Below are 24,171 nucleotides of genomic sequence, written 5' to 3' on the forward strand. Positions count from 1 at the left end.
TTTGCAACCTGGACACTTCTCCTTCAGCTTTCTGGAGAGGCCAGTGATAGTACCTCCTGTGCCAGCTGTAGCTACCAGCATGTCTATTTTTCCTGTTTAAAGGTCAAGGATAGAAAGTGGTTGTGAAATCTCCCCCAGAATGATTGATTAAAAACCCACTTAAGTTTAAGTATGGACTTTCTTTAACAAAAGTGGGCAAGATAAGGCTCTTTGCTTCCCAAGAGTTGTGTTAGGAGACATACCTTCAGACTACCTTGCTCAGTCCCCATTTACTTCAACGATGGTTTTGAAATGTCCACCCAGTGACCTGACAAGGCACCAATTTGTGGCACTTTGAACAGAACTGGAGGTGGCCCATAGAGCTGACACCTGTAGTTCTCTGGCTACTATATTTGCTGATGTAGATAATTCATTCTTTAATTTAGACCGAGCAGCCCATTATATTAGTTAATTTACTGAATGAGCACTAACAGCATGGGACAGGTATCCATTGAGAGAACTGTTAACATGACTACTCTCTCATTTTCATGTAAAAAAATACTATTTCAGTCATGAGCACTCTTTTTTTTTGGGAAAAAAAAAAAAAAGATAACTTAAGCATCATTGCTTTCTCCACCTGGTCACAAGCAGAGGAATCTAAAAACCAAAGCACTCCTCCCTAATAGGGAAAAAATTCATTGTTATGACTACTGAAATAAAGTAATTCTCTAGTGACACACAGTATACGTAAAGGATTTGCTCTATCAAAATCCATGTGTTTTGCAGTCACTTCAGGTCCCATTCTCCAAAGACCTAACAGTAAGAGAAAACTAGGGACTCATTGAAAAGGGTTAGTAGTAGAGCAATTGTACCTTCACACTGCTGTATGATCTCTTCAGCTGTGGTGTCATAGTGCGCCAGGGGGTTGCTGGCATTACGGTACTATATTGAAAGATACAAGAGCCATTAAGTAGATTAGAAGAATAACAAAACCCACTCTGTGAGGCATTTCAAGAACATGACAAACTTTCTCCAAGCCCCACAACAGGTACATACAGTCTTTTTAGACTGTTTCCTTGTTATCTTGACTTGGGCAGAATGCCCAAGGGGAGGTACAGCCTTCCCAACCGACCTAATTGAAGAGTAGTTCTAAGGTGCCAGCACTCTCCAATATGCCAAGATCTGTCCTGTCTGTGGAACAATTTATTTTAAGATCATGATCCTTGTACCTGTTCTTCCACGCAGGACTGCCAATTCAGTTTCCGCAAACATGGGCTCGTTGCTGCCCTCTAGTGACTAAAAAAAAGCTTGCTACCCTACAGCATGGTGATGGCCCAATATACAGCTCTGGACCCAAGACACCTTTTCCTCCACAGACACACTGAGGCTGTTTAGCAGTCAGCCAAGGACACTAGGGAACAAGGTTGCAATACCTCCTCCCATGCTACACCCACACTTCTCACACTTTAGCTCTTACCTGGTCTAGTATGTGCGCATTGGGGATTTCATTTTTAAGTCTCCATGCTACTCCCACGTGAGATTCAGGAGAATCGAATCTGGCAGTAGTTGGGGTCCTCACAATTTCAGCACCCAGAGCTCTCAGGACATCCACCTGTGATAAATAAAGGTGGTCACAATACCCAGAACTGCTCTCCCAGCAGTCCCACAGAGACTTCATTGAGATGCGGGGCAAAGAAAACATCTTCCCTTTTATCTATTCTGCAATAACCTCCTCAGCTGTTCTCCTACACCCCAGCCTCACAGCATCACTGAGCCATGGGTCCAAATCCTTGATGTAACGTGGTTTCAGCTAAGCTTTATTTGCGAGCTAGATGTCAAACTCCCATTTCTATTCTAGGCCTTCAGGCCTGTAGGGACTATTGCTGCCTATAGAGAAGCCTCACTGAGGAAAAACACCATCTCCTTTCATGCCAGCCACAAGTGCTTTGCACTCCAACAATGCTACAGCACAGTATTTTATGCTTAAGTGTAAATTATCTATATTTACCTGCTCCTTTGGACCCAAGCAGCAAAGGAGAACCTGCAGGGCCCTATGCACCACTCAACTTCTATGAGGGCAAGAAAGTGTGACACTGAGCCATTGGTGCTGTGTGGCAGACAGCAATCGCTGTGTGATACCTCTCCCTCCAAGCAGGTAAGCACAGTCAATGGGTATAGGCCTTCTGGGGATGTTCTCATTTGTGCCGCTGCCTTTCAGCGCAAACACTGGAAAGGTTTGAGCCAAGTGGTTTTGCTGACAGTGATTTGCTGCCTAAACTGTGAAACACAGGGGATTGCTCCTCTTTTTTTGGCTGTAGGTGCAGCATCACCCTAGCGGAGCACAGGACAGGGCTCGCTCTAGAGCTGGATGCTCTGTGCTTTCCACAGTGAAGGTAACGGGACATTACCCAGGTGGCTTTTCTCTCCTCTCTGTTGCTGTGGTGACACAATGCAGATGCTTGCCAGTATGCCCAAGTCTAACCTGAGGAGCTCAGCAGGCTCCCTCATGGCCTTGCTCAGCCCAGCGAAGAAAACAAAAACATCCAGAGATTCAGCATTGCCTTACATCATCCTCCTTTGCCCAGTGAGCGACAGCTAACCCAGAGGCAGGTAGTTACTTCAATGTGCTAGATAAGTCTCAGGTTCCCTTGAAATTTGTATTTCAAACAGTTATGACCATTTTCCAAGTGAAAATGCTGTGAGGATGTGTCTTAAACATATTTCTGACCATGTCTAGCCAGCCTGGATTTCTCCTAGCACTGGCAACAGGCCCTCAGCAGAGTTCTGCCTGGCCAATGACTTGGAGGCCAAGAGCCTACACCTTGGTTGCTAAAGCCACAGCACTCATCTACAGCAAGGAACTCTGCAAGCGCAAACATGCTTATTTTTTAATTCTTGAAAATAAAAGCAGATCTGACCTTCTCCATGCTCATTTTCTCTGGCATCACAATGATACAGCGGTAACCCTTCACTGCTGCAGCCAAGGCCAGCCCAATTCCTGAAAGCAAGCAAAGACAAGCAGAACATGCAGTGAGGAGCAACAAAGAACAAAACCCACAATGCTAGCTTTGACATGCCCAGCTTTAATCAGAGTTTCAGAGGCTTTGGTACAGTGTCTTGGAGGGGTGGCAAAAGGAACGTTTCTGGCTACTTAGGAGAACTGATACTGCTAGTTCTTTGAGGATCACAGGTAACAGAAAGTTTAGCCAAGGGTGGGAAAACTTGCCACGTGCTAACTGCTAGCTTTATCACATGCACATCACCTTCCCCCATCTCACCCACTTAGTTTTTACAGAAGTAATTTGGGAATGAGCTTTAAGCTAAAGAGGACTAGAACAATTATTTTGATACTGTCAGAAGAGCATTAGAGCCTCTATTGACTCACTTCTGCATTAAAACCCTAGTTTGCAGTGTGCTGAAACTAAGTCCTTTCTAAAAAGACACAATTAAATGCTGTTTGTGACTGAGGTTCCAAAGCACTATGCCCAGCTGCTACCACAGTGATGTACCTCAACTGTTACAGACAGATTTCATTTCTACTTTAAAAATGTGCACCTTCAGCCCAATTTCTGCCTTCCAGCTTGTCACTGTCTGCCTGCCTGAAGTTCAGAAGTGCCTTCCCCACAGAAGCTTACACCTGTTATCACATCACCTCTCTGTTGAATAAGCTACACAGATCAAGTTAATTGATATGTGTCTGAGGTCAAGGCTGCATGGCACACCCCGCCCCGGCTCTTCAGGGTACCAGGCACAGTACCAACACATGCTCATGACAATGCCTCACAGGCAGTTTACCCTACACAGAGACTTGCTTGTTCAAAGCTGGTTCTGTTTCTACATGGTGCAGGATTGCGTAAGGGTGTGGAAAAAAACTGTTCCTGTAACAGAAGCATAACTCAAACCTCAATTAATTCAAGTAGTGTTTAAATATTTGGAAGGGAAAACCCAATTTTTTCCCAGTGTATTACAGATAAATATGGATGCCCATATGAAAAAAAAAAAAAAGACAGCAAAGGCCTCACTCTCACTAAGGCCAAAGACTGAAGAGAAACCATCCAGCACTTTTCTTTACAGTCTGTGACGAAAGCATTTTGAGACCTGAACTCTAACATTTTGTACTTTCTGCTACTGACCTGAAAATGCAAACATCAAGGCAGGACTTTGGCTGAGGGAGAAGTGGGATGCAGAGAAGACAACAATATAACGCATTATGTCTCACATGTAACATATTCAGTAGTTCTGAGCAGTAGCCTAGAGCAAAAGACAGTTCTCTCAGGTTACTGTCTACCATGGTCTTTGCTTTTATACAAAGAGAAACAGCTTTCTGAAGTAACTGCCTGTATCTCCTTCAGTTCTGCCTTCTTTCTATCTTTTAGATTCTGTGGCAAGGAGAACCACTTATGAGGTACTGACCCAGAAAGCAGGATGTCGTAGTATGATCAGATACTGAAGGAATGCAATATATATGAATATTTTCCACTACATGCCATTGTTCAGGCAAAAGGTGTAGCTACAGTTACAAGGGCTTCAGTTGCACTGCACCCTCCCCACAGAGCAGCTACTGAGCAAACATCATCAAATATGAGTTCCCAGTTTTAGGCAGAGGAACTGGTCACAGATCAGCTCATCATCCCAGTCCCTCCATTAACAAACGCTGGACTAGATCAAAAGAACGAAAGGAAGATCTGCCTGGCCTGTGGCTATCCAAAGGCAACAGTGGATGCCCAGGAAAGAGTTTAAGAACAGGACAAGACACCTCTCCAGAGCACATCAGGCAGAGAGTAGCTTGTAGCTCAGCTCAGGAACCTCCTCAGAGGAGGCAGTACATTTTATATTTAACTAGCTCAAAGGGGGAGCATTCCACGTATAGTTAGTCCCCACCAGCAGAGCAGCTTAACGAAAGTACGTTGTGCTTTTATGAAGGAGCCTAGACTTAACTCCAGTTCGTTCAGATCATCTGATGCTCTGCCCTGGCCCCTGACTAGCAGGACTTTCCCTCCTCCAGGCCTCCAAGGAAGAGACACTGACCCAAGTGTAATCTGTTGAAAATCCAGGTGTGCAAGGGCTATGGCAACAGACAGTGCTGTGTGGATGCAACTCATCTGCCATGCCAGCTGCAACAACATGGGAAAGGCTGTTTCTCAAACCAGGCCCATCTCATCTAACAAAGAGACCACAGGACTTCCCTAACAGAATGGGAAGATCGATACACACCAGTCTTTTGGTACCTCTTTTTCCTCACAATAATTTCAGTCAGACTTTAATTACCTAATAAGACCTAAAGACTCCAGTGAATCTGGCCTCACATTTATTTTAAAGCAAAGGGCCCCTGCAAATTTAGCAAAAGTTCTTCCCAGCTGCTCTGGTCAGCACAGGACACCGCAGAATTGTTCTCTGTGCAAGATGGAAGAGGCACTGTTTCCTACACCATGCAGGCTGGACGGGAACCCCTTTCTCCTTGCACAGGCAGCCTTCATGATCCAATCTCAAGTCTGTGTCTTCCAGGAGAACCACCTCAGCACTTCTCCCCCACACTTTGTTAGGATCTCTTCATCCCCTACCTGTGTTTCCAGAGGTTGGCTCTATGATAGTGTCCCCAGGCTTCAAGATCCCAGCTTTTTCAGCATCCTCTACCATCCTCAGGCTGATGCGGTCCTTCACACTGCCCCCAGCATTGAAGAATTCACATTTTGCCACTGGAAACAAAGAAACCAAGCAGAGTTCTTAAACAGCAGTCATTTGCTAAACAGGCTGCTAATCCCCAACATAACTGCAAGAGCAGCTCTGTTAACACATCTGCTCAATTGACCTCCCTATTTTACAATACCAGAGACAGGGTTTCAGTTTATAGAATCACAGAATGTCCCGAGTTGGAAGGGACCCACAAGGATCATCAAGTCCAGCTCCTGTCCCTGCACAGGACAACCCCACAGTTCACACCACGTGTCTGAGGGTGTTGTCCAGTCTCTTCTTGAACACTGTCAGGCTTGCGGCAGTGACACCTCCCTGGGGAGCCTGTTCCAGTGCTCCACCACCCTCTGGGGGAAGAACCTTTTCCCCATGTCCAACCTGAACCTCCCCTGGCACATCTTCCTGCCATTCCCTCAGGTTCTGTCATTGGTCACTAAAGAGAAGAGATCAGTGTCTGCTCCTCCTCCTCCCCTTGTGAGGAAGCTGTAAGTGCCATGAGGTTTCCCCTCAGCCTCCTCTTCTCCAGGCTGAACAAACCAAGTGACTTCAGTTGCTCCTCATACGGCTTCCCCTCCAAACCCTGCACCAACTTTGTAGTCCTCTTCTGGACACTCTCCAGTAGCTTTATATCTTTATCACAGCATCTCCACTGTTATGGGTCACAACAACAAAGCAAGTTTGGTACTTGATGCTGGCCACAGAAGCCAGGAACCTGTACTGTCAGTCTCCTCAAAATATGACTCCTCCTTTCATCCTCGCTCATTATTACAACCTCCTCATTAGGATAAAAAGCACCAGGGCTCTTCCAGTGCAATAACATGGGGGAAGAGAACTCTACCAACATGCCTTGCTCTTTCCCTGCTACATTCTCCAGACAAAGAGGGTTTCTAATCAAACTGGAAGTTTCTCCTCTTGTTCAGCTTACACTTTCACTTCAGTATTCCCAGCACTAATCCCTTCAATGGTATTAAATGCCACCTTTCAGGACTCTGATCAGAGCCTCCAGGTATCTCGAGTACAGTGGGTTTAAAGCAATCAAAAACATCCACCGACAGTTTAATTCCTTTCATCATTTTCAATTAGCTCTAGTGGTAACTGCAGATCTGCATTTTACACACACTGATGAATACGAGAAGCAGTCAAAAACTTCATACAAATTATTTAAAATTAAAAAAATATTTTTCTATGAAAAAGTTTTACTTTTTCTACAAAATTGGAAAGGCTGCAGGAAATATCCTCATGAAGTACAAAGTAAAAGATGTTTTAGATGACCAAATACTAAAAACCTGAAATTCTGCCAAAGAAAAAGAAGAAATTTTCTCACCATTTTCTGAAGGGTACCTGCACTTCTCCTACACCCATGTTACATGAAACTACTAATCAGGACCACCCAAGTTTCTGAAACAGTATTTCTTATTTCAATTTTCTGCCTCCAGCAGTACTCACAGAGTTCACACTTGAGCCCATACTGCTTCCCAATCTTGTTGATTCGCACCAAGGGAGTACTGCCAATTTTATTCAGGATGCTTGGCAGGATTTTCAGAGGTTCTGGCCTGGTACACATACAAACAAAGTCAGTGCATTCACAGTAGGGGCCACAGGCAGGTCACACAAAAGTAATGCAGCATTTCCAATGCTTTTTATTTCAACCAGCTTTCTCCCTCCCCTTTACCAGGCTAGTTATTCTAGATACTTTAGTTTAAAAGAATGCCCATTGGGTACAAATTCACAAAACATCAGGTCCTTGATCCAGAACAAGGATTAATCAGACACCAAAGCAAGTGCTGACACAAGAATGAAGTGTTCTGCACTTCCTCCCAGCATGAAATAGCTTAGCACTGCTCAGAGTCAGCTATTTTACAAGCAAAAGGCATTAACAGTGCCATCTTTCATCTAGTCAGAGAACTGCTTGCCAGGTTACTTAAAATAAGTTAGTTCCAGTCCATGCAGCTTCAGATATTTGGTGCAAGGCCCCTTGTATGCATAGTCTGGGTTCTTAGCTTTGCTTATATGCGGAAATTAAGAAGTACCAGCATATCTGCATGCTAAACTGCATCAATTTAAATCAGTAATCTTTCATTAAACCCACGTGGCTCTGAGGGGACTTGGATTAGTGCTATACTCAAAGCTCAGCAAATAAAAGTAATACTTACAGAGTAGTATGGCGATGAGGGGAGGCCGAGAGGGGTTTCCCAAGCTTCCACGTGCATTTGCTAGGTGCATCAGGGCGGATCCACACTCTTTCCTTCTCATTAGCCTTGCAGTTCTCATTGTCCATCCCATCAGGGAGAAAATGTTTGCCAGGTGCGTGAGGACATGAGTTTGTATTTGGCTTCTCCTGGGAAAGAAGTATAGGCATTTCATGCTTGGGAGAGTGGGAAAACGGAAAGGGAAAGAAGACAAGGGGAAAAAAACAACACAACAAACCCCACCCAAAAGAGAAAAGAAAAAAAGAGAGAGCAATTAGCATGCCATGCAGTAATGAGCTCAGAGCATCTTTTGAGACTATCAAAGTTATTCAAGTTATGCACCATGGGAAACCACATAAATATCCTCTCTACTACAGCTAAAAATTGTGCTACTACTAAGTCCTTATTTTTGTCTCTGTCCCTTCACCAACACATCTGTTTCCAAATGTAGTGTTTCAGTACACGGTTTTTCTGAGGGAAACCTGAACAGAGAGAGCAGTATTTCCTATAAGCCAGACGGGGCAATGGCAACAAGTAGCTTTTAACACCCAAGAACAGGTTCTGCCACCAAATACAAGAGATCCTATCACTGTATCTATGACCCAGGTACCAGAGGAGAGACCACAGTACCTCTCAGATTAATCCCATCCTCAAGTGTCCCAGTCTTTTTCCCTTAAATGAAAAATGTCACAACAAATGGGTATTTTAATGGTCAGTTGGTATTTCCACAGCACTGTGAAGCTGGGAAACCATTTCAGCACAATCTTGTTTTGCCAAATCCTTATCATCAAAACAAGAATTTTGCACTGCAATGCTGAGTGCACAAGTCAAGATAGCTTAAACACACTGAATAAATACCTTCCATAAATATCAAGAAAACAGAACTAATCTCATGGGAAACAACCATCCCACACCAAAAAACAGCTCTCTAAAATAAAACTCTGCATTGCTACTTTTGGTCATGACGGAAAACTCTTCCAGAAAGGCCGCTGGCTTCAATAGCACCTACCTCTACAGCATTCCAGCTAAAAACCTAGAAATCCCTCTGAAAACAGACAGGGTTCTCCCAGTTTCTGGTGACAGAAAGACAGGTACACAGTATTCCCCAAAGACCAATGGGTACCTTAGACACAGAAACAGGCCTTTCTGATATCACGTTCTCCATGTCCTTTGGTGAAGGCGATGGCACAGTAGACCAGACTTTCTTCAGAAGACTGAGTACTGCTGGTCACAAGTCTGGAATTCTCTTCAAAGCTGCAGATCACACAAGTTAGGAAAAAAAAAAAACAAGACACAAAACCACCTATCAGGAAACAGTCTCTCACAGGGGTAAAACACATGTCCCGCTGTCACAGGGTAAAAAAGAAGCTGCAAAACAAAGTGAAGATGACTTGTACGAAGCAGATTTAAAAAAAAAATAAATTAAAAAAGTTATGCAGCAGTGGTATTGTGCAAGACCAATGGAGGGTCTCCTGACCCTGGTCTTCCTGCGTTACCTGGTCTTCCCTCTGCCCTGGCCTCCCCAGCTCAGATCCAGTAAAGTCAGCAGAAAACACTCTATTGGACTGTCAGCAACTCCCTAAGCTTGACAATCAAAGTAATATACTTCTAGAGACACCAAGGGTGAAAGGACTTCATGGAGCTATCACCAAAAGATGCTGTATACAACTTAGGAAAAGGCTCTGTATGCAAACACTTGCAAGGGCCTCTCTACGCTTAAGATTATCTAAGTCTCACTAGTTCCTCCCAAGACTGAATCAGCGTTGAATGCACAATTACAGCGATTTTGCATTCAACACATACAGCAAACATTTCAGCCAAAAGGAATCCTTCCATCAGGCTTTCCATTTCAGAAATTGGCAAATATAAAACAGAAGCAATAAGTTCATTTCTCTTACTCCAGCCAGTTGTTCACAGAGCCTGCATGCTCCTACAGCTAGCTGCCCTTCCTTCAACTGAAAGAAAAAAATCTGGCTGAAGTCTTGGAAAACATGGTTTGTTTCCCCCTCCCCCCTAACATTTGTTTATCACATCACCATTTTGCAGGAGGGTTCATGGCTATTTCCATTACTGAACTGTGGTAGGCCTAGAAAGGGTCTCTGGCCTCATCCTCCTTCTTCTGACAAATGTACACAAAACAGACACAAGTTTAGATCAGGCAGAGTTGATGACCTGATCATCAACATTTTATGGTGTCTGAAGACACCATAAAAATGAGTGATCACTATTCTACGTCTATTCTGACGAAGAACTATGACAAATTAATTATTTTCTCAACTTCTTCCTTCCTCTTCTATCTACCTGAGGTACAACGAGGATGTGTCAGCCGCAGAAGTGTGGAAAGCAAATGAGAACTGTTATGTCTTGAGCAAACTAACTGAAAACTGAATAGCTGGAAATTTCATTTTGAAGAGCGATTTTGGTCTCGTCAAGACTGAAAGCAAGATTTTTTTCTGGTTCATTTGGAAGCTTTCAGTGCTTGCTGGAGTGAATCCTTTGGCAGTCATGCTTTGCAGAATGAGCAACAGTGACGGTTTTCCACCTTCCCCTTACACATTCTTGGGACCTGATGTACCCTCCACCTCAACCTTTTGTCCTATCCTTGTATTGCAACCTGAGAATGAAAGTACATGGATTTTCAATGACTGTCCCCTGAAAATATTCCCAAGAGCAGATTACTTCTCTACATATAGCTGCACTTGCAATGTAGATCTTAATGTAACAGTTGCTTATAATAGGGTGCATAATACACTGCAATTCAGTAACTTAAGATTTCAGAAGGCAGAGGCCAGCACAGACTGGGTCAAATGAATTTCTGAGATCACACAAATTTGAACTCAGTGAAGTTTACTGGGGATTAATATTACGCATTACTATTATTATGTGTAAAAATACTTTCATTACTTAGTTAAATGATTGGTTTTTACCAATAATTCCACTTCTGTCACGCACAATGCCATTAAAAATACTCTATCATTCAGTAATATCACGTCATAATATTAACCAACCTAATTTTCCCACATAGACACTTAACACAGTTTTTGTATGCTTTTCCTCACTTAAGAGTCTTCTTCTAAATAGTTTTTAACACACCTACCTCAGCTCTAGCTACTCTCTTTTGTATCAGGAAAAACCCCAACAACTCTTAAACCTTATCTTCTCATTCATACCTGGCTTGGCCTGCCCTTAACCTTTTATTATCACGCTCTAAAACTATTATTATACCTTATTGCTCTCTACAACTACCTGAAAGTAGGTTGGACTGAGGAGAAGTCGGTCTCTTCTCCCAGGTAACAAGGGACAGAATGAGAGGAAACGGCCTCAAGTTGCGCCAAGGAAGGTTTAAGTTGGATGTTGGGAACAACGTCTTCCCAGAGAGGGTTGTCAGACACTGGAACAGGCTGTCCAGGGAAGTGGTGGAGTCACCATCCCTGGAGGTGTTTAACAGACATGGAGATGAGGCTCTTAAGCACATGGGTTAGCGACAGGGTTGGACTCAATGATTTTGAGGGTCTCTTCTAACCAAAATGATTCTATGATCCTATCTGATGACACATTGGAAAAAAAGTCTGAACCACAGAATCAGTGAACTTTAGCGTTTGATCCTACAAGTTAGCATGCACCACTAACCACTACCGCCTTATGCACACCAGTTCCTTTCTTTCATGCTGATTTGAAGAAAATGCCTAAGGCATTTAAACAGCCCTCCTTTAGGAAAAAAAAAAAAGCCTCGGAATGTGCCGACTTTACAGATTAAAGCTTGAAATAATTCTTCTGGATGTAAAGACTCCCATGACACCAAAAAGATACCATTCTACTTTATTTAGGTTAATAGATGCCCAAGAGCCAAGATGGGCTGCATCCTGTTCCAGACGACTGACCAGGACTAGACTGAGAGACCAGTCCAAGAAAGCTAATAATCCCATAAATATACACAATCTAACACTAACCAGTCTTTCTTACCAGAAACGAGCTTCCTTCCAGTTCCAGAGTGAAACCCAGCCCTCATCTCTATTTCTAGAAGGTGCTTGATTCACAGTTCAGAATATCAGCACTTTTTTTAGTGAAGAAAAAACACTGGGGAAGTTTCAGTTCTTTCTGTGAGCCACATCCACATGCTCCTTCATACAGCTGGTGTGCAATACTGGACATAGACAACAACTGCTTCTGCCCACAGGTAACACTGACAATATTGACAAGCCCATCAAATAAAGGTACCTTGCTGCAAAAGGATCAAACTATTCCAACATCCAGGAAGAAAAAGTGCAAGGAGTTATAGAGAGGAAACAGCAGATTTTGTTCATCTTCTAGGTTTTCATAGAATAGGAGTGCAAAACCTTTAAAAGGTTTAAATCACCAATCCCCAGTGTCCTTCAAAAGGTTCCAAATTTGGTAGAAAGGGAGATAAATTTATTGCAGTAAAAGTTTAAGAGGTTTCAACAAGTAAGTACTTGTTCTTTGTATTGATGGCAGGAAAGAAATGAACATGTCTCTCTTCAAAAGCTGCCTTTTGGAGTGGTCCCTCTGAATGAGGCAAGACAACACCATCTCATTTCTTCTATGGCAAGACAAAAATATCCACAATTCACTGCAACACCCATCACCTCTTGAACTAGAAACAGCAGAAGGAGAAAAAGCTGTATTTATTGCCTGCAACTAAGCTATAAAATTCTGCCATGTGTTTAAAGGAATGGCAATACTTTGATGTTTGATCAAAGCCTCAATAATGGGGCTAGAACTTTGAAGAAAAATGAGAGAGAGAAAAAGCTAACCACAAGCATTGACAACAAAAATACTGACATCACATTCTAACCTTATACAACATCATTTATTGGAAAAAAACACAAGTTCCTGTTCAATATACCCCTTCAAATAATTCTATCAGTCATTACTTTTAAATACCCTCACACCCATACAGCCCAAAGTACGCATACATACATTTATAAAGTCAAATTCTAATCATGCTGGTAGAGAATCCGTCTCAGCTATGGTCAACCTACTATCTCAGGGTTTTGAAGGACAAAATCTTAGGGAAGACTTGATTGTTCTCCACAGGGAATTCTTACTACAGCACTCAGTGGAGACATAAAAGCACATGCAATGGCTTATGGTTCTACCTAAGAAACAGGTCAAGAGCTCAAGAGTGACTTGTCATGTTTTGAACCAACAGGAAGACCTCAGATCTTCGAGCTCCTTTGGCGCTACTGATGAGCTTCTTGACACACCACCCAAAACATCCAGCCCTAGATGATGCAACTTCATCAAAACAGGAGGCAGAGGTGGTTGGTCTAGGACATCCAAATTCCCACCATGATCCTGCCTACAGGCCTAGATCAGGCCATAGGGAGCTGGTGCATCTTTCTAGTGGGGAGATCTTTAGGAAACAAAGGACAAGGGGTGAGTAGAAATCACCAAAACAGAGGACAGAAACTCCTTTGCTAGCCTGACCCTCTTCTCAGTCTTTCTTCTGGTAACGCAGGCTGGGGAGACCAGACAAGAGAATGGCAACTCTGCTTCTCTAAGTGCAACTGAACACCGCTCAGAAGAGGCTGAGGAAGATAAGCTGCAGGAAAAGATGCCCATCTTCAGGAAAGAAATTCTGTCAGCCTAAATTTAAGTTTGCTGTAAAAGGAAACACTCCCATAACTAGCTGGGGGTGTGGGCAGAGTCTAACTAGAAAAGCCTGACTAACCTCTGCCATTATACCTGCATAGCCCCTGAGGCAGAAAAATCAGAAAGACAATTTACAAAGGCACTTAAACCTAAGGGACTGGGACACAGGCCAAGGTATGAGATCCAGAAAGCCTCACAGACAAGGCTCACATCTCCAGATCCATCTCCTCAGGGAACCCAAGACCTGAGCTATTTCTCAATGCCTGCAGAACAGGATTGATGGCCAGTGAGGGAAATCAATCCCTAGACTGAACTGAACTCACTCCATAGATAAAGAGCTACAGTTTCTAAGGCTGTTTACATTATACAATGTCAGCACTAATGCAGACATTTAAAGAGTACCGTGTATGTGAGAACCTAATTAACTTGAGTCTTGTCTGAAGCTGAAATGAAGCTGTCTAAAAGGCAGGTGTAAGAGATGGACGAGATGCCCCAAGGGTTGACTACTCAGCAAGTGATGAGATACAGAGTTGCATCATGCTGTGGCCTGAGAATAGGAAACTTTGACGATAAGCAGCTACTTTACTCTGTGAACAAGTAAACCACTACAAAACAGTTGTTCTGCTCATTCTGAGTATCACAGGGTCTTAGAGAGCTTTGGGATCTTTACAGGTTACCAGACGTAGCAGTACCCATCCAGCCTTTGGAATCTGTTTGGAAACACCACAGCTACAAGAGATTCAGGAGACAGTGAAACATCTATTTTTATTATTATTATTATTATTGTTATTATTTAGTTTAGGCATTTTTACTTCCCTCCACCCTGCTACTTCCTCAGTAGCAGGCAACCATGACTTCTATGTCAGGAGATATCAAGCGGCTTGAAGCTACTGGAGTATGAATTAACAACACCATGGCTCTAGGAGAAAATACTGAGAATTGACTCTTATCTGTTTTCGTCTACAGAGCAGAGGAGCACACGTGTGTCCTCTCAATGATCACCCTTCCTTTCAAGAATGGACTAGCATGCTCCTAAGCCTCCGGGTAGGAAATGAGTAGCCCTTTAATGCCTCTGTAACACTGCAAAGATGGTAAAACTTCAACAGCAAAGCAACTACCATTGCCAAGACAACTGTTATGCTGGAGATCAGCCAGTGAAAACATGAAAGTGTTCACCCTGCCTTCCCCTCACAGAAGGGAAGCTGCACGTGCAGCTGTAACACAGGTGTCTTGTGACATCTGCATTTCCTGACTTCACTCCAACCTTGTCTGAACTTACCTGGTAAGTCTTCTCACTGAAGAATGATATCTTCCGGGAGCACAACAGCATTAAAGACTGGATAACAACTTACTGCATTTTCACCTGCTGCACTCAGAAACTTTCATTATCTCTTTCTCTGCTTCTAATTCTCTTTCCTAAGTCAGCACACAAAAGCTGGACCAACACTACAACCTGAACCCCACTCTTCATCTGTCAAAGCTCGCCTAGTCCAGGGAGGGAAGCATTCCATGCAGGACAACAGAAGCAAGTTGGCCAGCATGACAAAAGGAGTTGAAGCTCTGCTCTCAATTTCTGACCAGGTCTGTAAAACAAGTAGACGCATAGCTCCCCTTTCCCGGCATTATCAAATGCCCTCCCCAAGGCATCATATCTTTTGTTAGCACAGGGAGCTGTGATAAAGGTTGGCAGAGAAACACTGGTCACCACTGCCTGGGGTGGAATCCAGCTTTTTTTGCTCATGCATGTTTAGTTGGAAAGATGAACCACAGCCCACTTGGCTACATCTGTAGAGCTTTTGGCAGGCACCCACAAGCACGGTACACCCTACTACCTGCCTAGTTCTTATTGATCTCACATGCAGACAGCCAACACCCGCCAATAGCCAGAGGCCATCCCATCCCAGCCGTCCTGGCAGCCAGCTGTGCCACCAGCGCCAGGTCGGTGACGTACCTGAGCCAGCACACACGCTCCAAGCACACGGGCCCCCATGACCCTTGCTACCAACCACAAGTTTCAGAAATACTGTTCTGGCTTCAGGAAAGCAGGCTGGTTATTTCACAGAGGGTCACAATGGGATATTAGAGCCACCAACTAATATCAAAAAGGACGACCTGCCCAAATTCCCCAAGTACTGGACCTAACCAAGCACCTAAACTGTACTTCATCAGTAGTGATCTCCCTACAGCCATCCTCCTACTGATAAATACCAGGTCCTGAACAGGTCTCTGATTTCCAGGAGATACATTTCCTCCTCTGACATAAAATCCCCAGGTTTCACCTATATCCAGGCTCTTGAGCTTTCCTTCATTTCTGCAGCACAAGTTTTGCAGAACACTGAACTCTCATGCCTCAAATCAGCAAACAGACTCATTGAAGGGGTAAACAGCCTGAGCAACTTTGCTGGAAGAGGGCCCAGCAATCCAAAACCTCCATGGTCAAAGACTTTAGGATTAAAAAATAATTAATTAAAATACATAAACAGGAATGGGAGAGGAATTGCTAGTCTTTCAAGTAACGGCTGGTTCAGTAGCATGCCAGCAGCACTACTAACATCGCTATTGAAGTGGGTCTCACAGGTCTCAGCCAAGTTCAGGCCCTTCCTAATAGGGCAAGTGCAATGCATACAGTAAAGTATAAGACAAGAAGCTTCTTGGTCCACAGTGTTAACCAGACTTGACAAAAAACATGGGCAAGATCCCACCGCGGTGCCCATGAGAACAATGAACAGGCCAAGAACGGCTGAAGAGCTGACGGGAACACCGGAGAGGAAAACAAAAGGTACAGCGTTATCTTGCAAGGCTGTAGAAGCTGAAAAAGGCTCCTGCCGCTCCCTCCCTCCCGGCGGCGGAGGCCGCCCGGAGCATCCCCAGCAGCGGGCACCCCCCGCGGGCACGCCAGCCAGGAAGGGGAACTGCCCATTCCTATCTCTTAATCACAAAACGGAAAGAAAAACCCATCCACACGACACAATCACCCCCCCAGCCCGCAGCCCTCCATCCTTCCCTGCGGCCCGAGGGGAGCGTTCCCCAGGCACTCCCCACCGTGCCGCACCGCCGCCCCGCCTCTCCTCCCCCAACCATCGCGGATGATGCAACGACCAGCAAGCGGGATGCAGCCGCCCCTGCCTCGTTGCCCCCCCGCCCCGGCTACGGCCGGCACCTCACCCAGGTGAGCCGGGCGCTGCCCAGGCCCCGCCGCCGCGGCGCACACCGGCGAGGAGAGGAGGGGAGGGGACGGGATGCGATGCGATGGAATGGGACGGAGGGACGCGACCGCAACCAACCGAGCACGGGGGTTAAAAGGAGCCCGCGAGCCCCGTGGCCCCGCCCCGCCTGGGGCCGGCCCCGCCCCGCCTGGCGTCGGCCCCGCCCACCTCCTTCCGAAAGGACCGAGCGGGAGCCCGCGCGGCGATTGGCCGCCACGGAGGCGTTGGCGAGGTAGCAGCCAATGGGGAGGCGGCGCGGGGCCACGGGGCACTGCGGCCTGCAGCCCGGTGGTCTGTGGGCGGGCGGGCTGGGGTCGGGCCGGGCCGCGGGTGTCCAGGCGCTGCCGCTCGGAGGTCGGGGGGGTGGCAAAACCATCGGGCTTCTCCCAGCGGCCCCGACGGAGGCTGGCGCCAAGTGTCTGGCGGGGGTGCGGGATCGAGGGGACGTGCCCAGGCCCGGCCTTTGGAAGCAGTACTAAGAACCATTTCATTTGGAAGAGATCCTCAAGATCTAGTATAACCATCAGTCTAGCTCTGGCACTAAACCATGTCCCTCAGAACCTCGCCTAAACGCCTTTTAGGCACTTCCAGGGATGGTGACTCCACCGCTTCCCTGGGCAGCCTGTTCCAATGCCTGACAACACTTTCCGTGAAAAGCTGGTTCCTAATATCCAATCTGAACCTCCCCTGGTGCAACCTGAGGCCATTTCCTCTTGTCCCATCACCTGTTACTTGGGAGAAGAGACCAACACCCTCCACGCTACAACCTCCTTTCAGGTAGTTGTAGACAGCGATCAGGTCTCCCCTCAGCCTCCTTTTCTCCAGACTAAACAGCCCCCGTTCCCTCAGCTGCTCCTCATCAGACTTGTGCTCCCGACCCCTCACCAGGTTCATTGCCTCCTCTGAACTCTCTCCAGCACCTCAATGTCTTTCGTGTAGTGAGGGGCCCAACACAGGGTTCAAGGTGCAGTCTCACCAGTGCGATGTGGCTGTAGGCACCAGCTGTAGGGAGGACCTGGCACACAGACTGCCTGTAACGCCTGAGCGCTGCGAGTGTTCGTGGCTGTTTTACTGATCGAGGGGCGGGGGGGGGAAAGAAGAAAAAAGAAAACACCCACTGCATCCGAGGGGGCTGCTGTGAGGGGAGTCTGATGGTTGGGGCTGCAGCCAGATGTTCCCCCCGACACCTGAGCCCCCTGGAAAGGCCTCGGGGTTGTGCTGCTCATTGCAGACGTGTCAGCGCTTGTTCACATCTGCATTGGGGGAGAGAGAGGGCCCAGGCATCTCTGGGTCTCATGTCAAAGCCTGGAAATACCCAGCCCCAGGCAGGGAGGAGCTGGTGAATCCCCCAGCTGGGAGCTGCGGGCTGCAAGTGGTGCTACAGAAAATAACTGCTGAAACAAACCCACACCACTCCTTTCACTAGTGGTAGCTGTGCCACAGATCAGGAACTCGGTTTATCCCAAAAGGTGCCAAGACCTCAATATGACTCTGAGAAAAACCTAAACACTTCCTCTGCCATCTTGAACCTTTTGTGAGGCCGTGTTCCAGCCAAATTCACTTCATCTCTGTGAGTCCTTATGGCACCAATGCAATGGATAGTTACTGTACTCTGATGTAATTATTACACTTCTGGTGGTGCCAAGGAAGTCAGTGTCACAATGGCTGCAACCGCATTGCCCTGAATGGAGCTTTATGGTGTACAACGCAGGGCACAGGTGAATTTAAGGCATTCAGTGCAAACTGTCTCAAAGTAACTCTTGACAGCCACAAGGTGCTGCTTTCTGCTCACTCAGAAAGTTAAAAAGCAAAACAGAAATCCTCACATGAAAACATGAGATACCAAAAAGGCTTACCAGAGTGAAATGTCTTGAGAATGTAGCTTGTTGCTGTAGGAAGTCCAAGCAGCTATATCTTCTGTATCTATAAAAAACACCAATAAAGAGAAAAGCAATTCAAGGTAGCTTTATTTTAGAACATGACTCACCCTGAAGTGTTCCACATGTTTTAGGTAATCAAAGAAGTAGAGACAACTGTATGTGTCCATCTGTACGTATAGATCGTATAGCTATTTGGAGAGTATTGCACCCTGTACGAAAATAAAAAGGAACAGAATGTCTTAATCAAGTGGTAAAAATGACAGAAGATACTTTACAAATGGATGTGACTGGTGTGAAGCTAAATGACCAGTCTTAAGGTTACAGTGAGTCAAGGGTCTCTGGTAAGAAAATGGACCATGACTAGAACATAGGGTGAAATCTATGAAAATAAAACACAGGAAAAACACTGAGCCATTATAAACAAATCAAGAAGAAATCCAGGTACTTTATATCAGCCTTAAATAAACAGCAACACTAAGGCAGCTGTTTCATTGCACATGCTAAAAATCCACAGTCAAATTATACGAAAAAATCCATGTTGATGAGAAATTCCATTATTTTTTACCTGCCCCTTTCTGGATCAAAGTAGATGTAAACCTGCTTTCAATTCCACATTGTTATTCTCATTTTCCTAAAGAAAGATTTATTAGAAAATACTGCTGTTAAACAGGACAATTATTTAAATCGCAGTTTGCCTAGGTAGTTATGTCTCAAATATGCATGTAAAGTGAGGTTCGCACAGGCAACCATTAGCCCCTCTGGCAAAACACTGATTGGGAAAGCATATGGAATCAGATTCTGGCCATTTCGTGCAGCTAAATTAGAGAATGGCACAACAGGAATACAGAGTGTGAACATGGTGACATTATGAACGCCTGGCCCTTGGAATGGGTGTCAGACAAACCAGGGATTTACAGAGACACCAGGCCTCACATAAAGCCCAGCCGAAGTGCAGCAAAGAAAAATCCATTAATATTTAGAACAGAATGGGTGCAAGTGTTTGAAAACTCAAGTCGTACCCACAGAGGGTAGCCAAGGAGGGGTAACCGTACCTCTAACGCCTTTCAGGAGGGACTGAGGGAAGAGGCACCGAGTCAGCTGTTCTGTCTGAGAAAGTGCCAGCCTCACAGCTACCGCTGCAGCTTCAGGCAGACGGGCATCAAGATACGAAATCGGCAGCACAGATGGATTTGCCAGATCCTGTAAAATGTAAACCAGATACCTCACAGCAGACTTGTAAGCCCAAGTGATTAGGCTTGTTGGAAACTATTTAAACATAATATGTGAGGCTAGTGAGAGGGATTCGTAATTGCACCACAGCTCTCTGCATTCGAAATTCTATCTCCTTTACTGTGGCAGCAGCCAGGTGGAGGTAAACTGGCAACACTTAAAAGAAAATGGGAATTTTGACTTAAAAACCCTTGACTTAAACCCCCATGACTTAAAAGATATCCACAGCAACACCAACCCACATTGTACCATTGGCATTAGTGGCATTAAAATCAGATGTGGTAGCTGGGAATGAGTACAGAAAGCTTTTCTCTGCCCCACTGCCTGCTAATTTGACCCATTATGGCTGAGCCCAGTCAGTGGGACACTTGAATTACCCTTCAACGCAGCCTTGCAAATAACTCCTATAAATCAGCAGGTCACTGTCAATTTCATAAGTGGAGCCACTTAAGTTATTTCCTGAGACCTGACAACGCTTAAGATTATTTTTCTCCCAGGGAACAGGAGGAGTTGCAGTGAGGGCTGGTATATAATAAAAGTTATGGCTTGATTGGCATAGCAGCGATGTGACACCAACTGGAATATCGACGTAGAAACAGCAAGCAGAGAATGTTGTTTCTTTTGTCAGTAACAAGTAGGCATGCTGAAGACTGAAAGGTCAAAGAGAGAGATCCTTTGGACAAGTGCAATCAGTGATCAAAGAGAGGGGAAAAAGGTAAAAGCGGTTGTGGTAGGATCACTGAAGGAGAAAGATCAGGTGAAGAAGGCTTTTTGTGAGCAACTAATGAAGTCACCCAAAGCACCAATAGTGCTTTAGTGGTACCCAGAGCCCTTTTGGGAAAGAAGAGCACAACATAAGGCTATCGCACAAGCTCATGGAAATGTTTTTATACAAATGGAGGGCAAAGTAGTCCAAGAAGAGCCACTCCATATTTTAACTACATGGCAGAGGCTGCAAACGATTTGGAGGACAGAATGATAGTTCAAAGTGATCTCTGATAGACTGGAGAAATGAGATGAGAAAGTAAAATAGGAAGTTGGCCAATAAAGACAAACGCAAAAGTTTGCAGCTGGGTGTGAGCAATCATCTTCTCGAGTGGCCACTATCTGGACAGCATTTGTGTAGAGTGGAAGATATGGCTATAGTGCCCCGCAAACTCTACGTGAGTCAACAGGGCCCTGCTCTTGTGAAAAAACAAAACCAAACATCACACAGGGTTAAGTAAACAGGAATATGGTCTGTAGGACATATGGCACTCTCAGCACTGGTGCGCTTTGTTGAGGCACCATGTCCTATCTGGAATGCTGCATTTTAAAAAAGATATGGCCCATGTGGGACATGGCCTGAGGAGTACAAGAAGGTGTGGAGAGAAACATAGCCCAGGAGTAGAGACTGAAAGGAGTTGTACAGAGAAAACTGGGGAAAAAAAAAGCAGAACTACCTTCATTGAGCTAAAGGGCAATGAGGAAGGGGGCAAACCATTTTTCATGTTCTTTCAGAGTAGGAGAAAGTGGAAAATGTTAAAGTCACAGCAAGAAGGATTTGGGCAGAACATCAGAACCACAGCACAGGTCAGGCTGGAAGGCACCTCGGGACATCTGCGGTCCAGCCTACTGCTCAAAGTAGGATCTGTCGAGAGAGCAAGGCAGGTTGCTCAGGCCTTGTCCACTCAGGTCTTGAAGGCTTCCCAGGACAGAGACAGTGCCTGACTGTCCTCAAAGGGAAAATGTTTTCCCTACAGCCATCTGGAACCTCCCCTCTGTCAGTGTATGACTTCAGTAAAGATCCTGCCTTTTCCTCTTGCTGACCTCCCCATAGGCACAGGGAGGTGGCTGTCAGGTTCCCCCCCAGTCACCCCTGCCCCAGACTAAGCAAGCCCTGCTCACCTGGGCTGTCCTCACAGGGCCACCACTCCAGCCCCTGACTGCCTTGGAGGCCCTGAACTCACTTCAGCTTACTGGTATCTTTTCCATACTGAAGACCCAAAACAACAGACAGTTTTGAGTGTGGTCTAACTCGTGATGAGTAGAGGGGCATAATCCCTTCCCTCAGTCTATTTATTGCTTGTCCCTGTCCATCCCACCAAGGATGCAGCTGGCCCTCTGCTCCCAGGACATACCATGACCTCACATCCAGCTTGCTGCCCACTGTGGCCCCAGGGCCTTACCTGCAGAGCCGCTCCCCTCCCAAGCAGTCCCCAGCCTGTGGCCTACCAAGGGTTGGCCCACCCAAGGATAGGACTTTGTCCTTGCTGAGCTTCATGAGGTTCCTGCTGGCCCATCCTTCTACCCTGTCCAGGTCCTTGTGGATGACTGCCTTACCGTCTTGTGTCTCAGGTGCACCACCCCATTCTGGTGTCATCCACAAACCCTATGAGGATGCACTCATTTTCTTCTCTAAGTCACTGACAATTAAAACAGGACAGATACCAGCACAGACCCATATGGAACTGGTCTCCAGGGACGGTATGAGCTGTTCATCACCACCCTCTAAACCAAATGACCCAGCTAGTTTCTCTGTCATCTGGCAAGACACCTATGCAGACTGCAATAATCCAGCTTGGATACCAGGGTGGAGTGAGAGACTGTTAGAAACCTTGCCCAAGTACTACAAAGAGGACATAATCTGCTGCTCTCTTTTCACCTGCAGATCTATTTCCTTTGCTGAAGATGGTCTTTCTGTAAAGTGTTAACAGCTACCACCATGTGTGCTTGAGAATCACAGAGTTGTCCAAAAGACCAAAGGCTTCCCTCCTTGGAGGCTGAGCAAGAAGGGCAATTAAATGTCTCTTTGTTGTGGTTAACATAGTCACATGAAACAGTCAAAAAATCATGAGTCAAACCACTCCGGAATGAAAAGACTGGCCCAGACATTAATGAGACTCTTACTTGGTCAGATTTTGGCCTGTCATTGGCATTTCCCTTGCCCATCCCCAGTCCAGCAATGCAACAATTAATGTTGCATGCAATCCCAAAGTCCGTCAGGCTGTCTGCTCACTTTTCACTTGTCCTGTGTCCAGAAAACAGTTCTTCATGTCCTGCCTCAGAGTTCCTTCGTCAAGTCACTTCCTCCTGCAGCTCCAGGACCTTTTTGTCCACCAACACAAGAAGAAGCAGAGAGGAAACATCTTCCATGTCCACTAGAGAGGAGGGAAGAGGACATGGTGGAAGATGCAGGACTGTTAGGATCCACGAAGCTCGCTCTCATCTTTCTCTTGGACATGAGCATTATTAATTCTCAAGGGAAATGGGTGGGTAGAAGAGCGAGAAGCAGTCACTTCCCCCCCCCCCCATCTCTTCCCACAGCCCTCAGGCCCAGGAAGCAAGATGGCACACAGGCTGCAGCGGGAGCAGCTCCCTCCCTCCCTCCCTCCGCCTGGCCGGAATCCCAGACAGCTCCAAGAAGAAAGCGAGAAGGATCTGAAACACATCCAATATTCAGCTGCATAGGTAGCAAGACTTGAAATCAAGCCAAGTGCTGGCAAACGCACAGCAGGCCTAAGCCTGCTAGACTAAAGGCTTTTCTGTGAAAACAAAGAGGCACGGAGACCAGCCTGGTCGCTGTCTGCTGCCTTTCTCCCCATGTTGTCTCGGGGCTTTCTGAAACCAGAGCAGAAATGGTAGTTTTTTTCCTCCCAATCTAACTAAATGTGCAGTTTTGGAAACTGAAACCTGGAAGCAGCCTACAGCACATGGATGTCACAGTGCTCTGCGTACGTCAAAAATGCATGGGTTTGACCCAAAGGAATACCTGAATCATAGTAATTTTCTCTTCCTGGAGGGAACAGCTTGCAGAGCTCTCAATATTTTTAAGGTACTTGGATCAAAGGGGCAACCACACTCACATGAGCTGCTACAGGGCTCCAGCTCCCCCGAGAAGCTGCTGCCCCAGCCTTGCTCTCATTCCACCACTTCATGAGAAATTACCACCTTTCTGCTCTGCTGATGTACGAATGCATACAACTTGCCTTTGGTTCTGTCAAACCAATCTAGTTAGAACGCAAACACCACAACCGAAATTATGAAAAAGTACTGAACCTGATGATTATCAAAGCACTGCTAAGAACCAGACATTTGTGTCTTAACAGTTACAGATAAGCACACCCGTCCCCCTCCCACTTTGCACATGTTGGAGTGAAGCCACTGGCCACCAGAGCTGCCTGTTGGCAGCAGATCTGGTTTCAAGCCCATTCAACCCCATTCCACAAATCGAATTTACAATTGCAATTTCAGAACAATTAAATTAACACCTTTTTTGGCAGTAACCTCCAGCAGGAAAACAGGCACCTTCTAAAGCAGTTCTGCCACTGCTGCTGAGGTACTATGGGACTGCAGTATAGGACAGCAGTGTCCTTTCATTAGTGGTTCTTTTTGCTGAAGGTC

General features: G+C 45.7%; 1 protein-coding gene across 2 annotated transcripts in view; it reads right to left on the reverse strand.

The window, feature by feature from the left end:
• Positions 1-16,828, reverse strand: part of LOC102084955 (cystathionine beta-synthase-like protein) — a 28,768-nt gene extending 11,940 nt beyond the window's left edge. Inside the window, exons 1-9 of one of the 2 annotated variants that reach the window (XM_065069258.1) lie at positions 16,638-16,828; positions 8,983-9,113; positions 7,824-8,035; positions 7,117-7,223; positions 5,541-5,675; positions 2,898-2,977; positions 1,457-1,591; positions 852-921; positions 1-92 (exon numbers count right to left, since the gene is read on the reverse strand). In XM_065069258.1, coding sequence (XP_064925330.1) covers positions 1-92; positions 852-921; positions 1,457-1,591; positions 2,898-2,977; positions 5,541-5,675; positions 7,117-7,223; positions 7,824-8,035; positions 8,983-9,024 — 873 coding nt within the window. In that variant the 5' untranslated portion in view covers positions 9,025-9,113; positions 16,638-16,828. The remainder of the gene's footprint in view (positions 93-851; positions 922-1,456; positions 1,592-2,897; positions 2,978-5,540; positions 5,676-7,116; positions 7,224-7,823; positions 8,036-8,982; positions 9,114-16,637) is intronic. The other variant, XM_065069265.1, reaches the window with a different exon arrangement.
• Between the last annotated feature and the right edge of the window lie 7,343 nt (positions 16,829-24,171).

This window comes from Columba livia, chromosome 1, assembly GCF_036013475.1.
Source record: "Columba livia isolate bColLiv1 breed racing homer chromosome 1, bColLiv1.pat.W.v2, whole genome shotgun sequence".
Lineage (NCBI taxonomy): Eukaryota > Metazoa > Chordata > Aves > Columbiformes > Columbidae > Columba > Columba livia.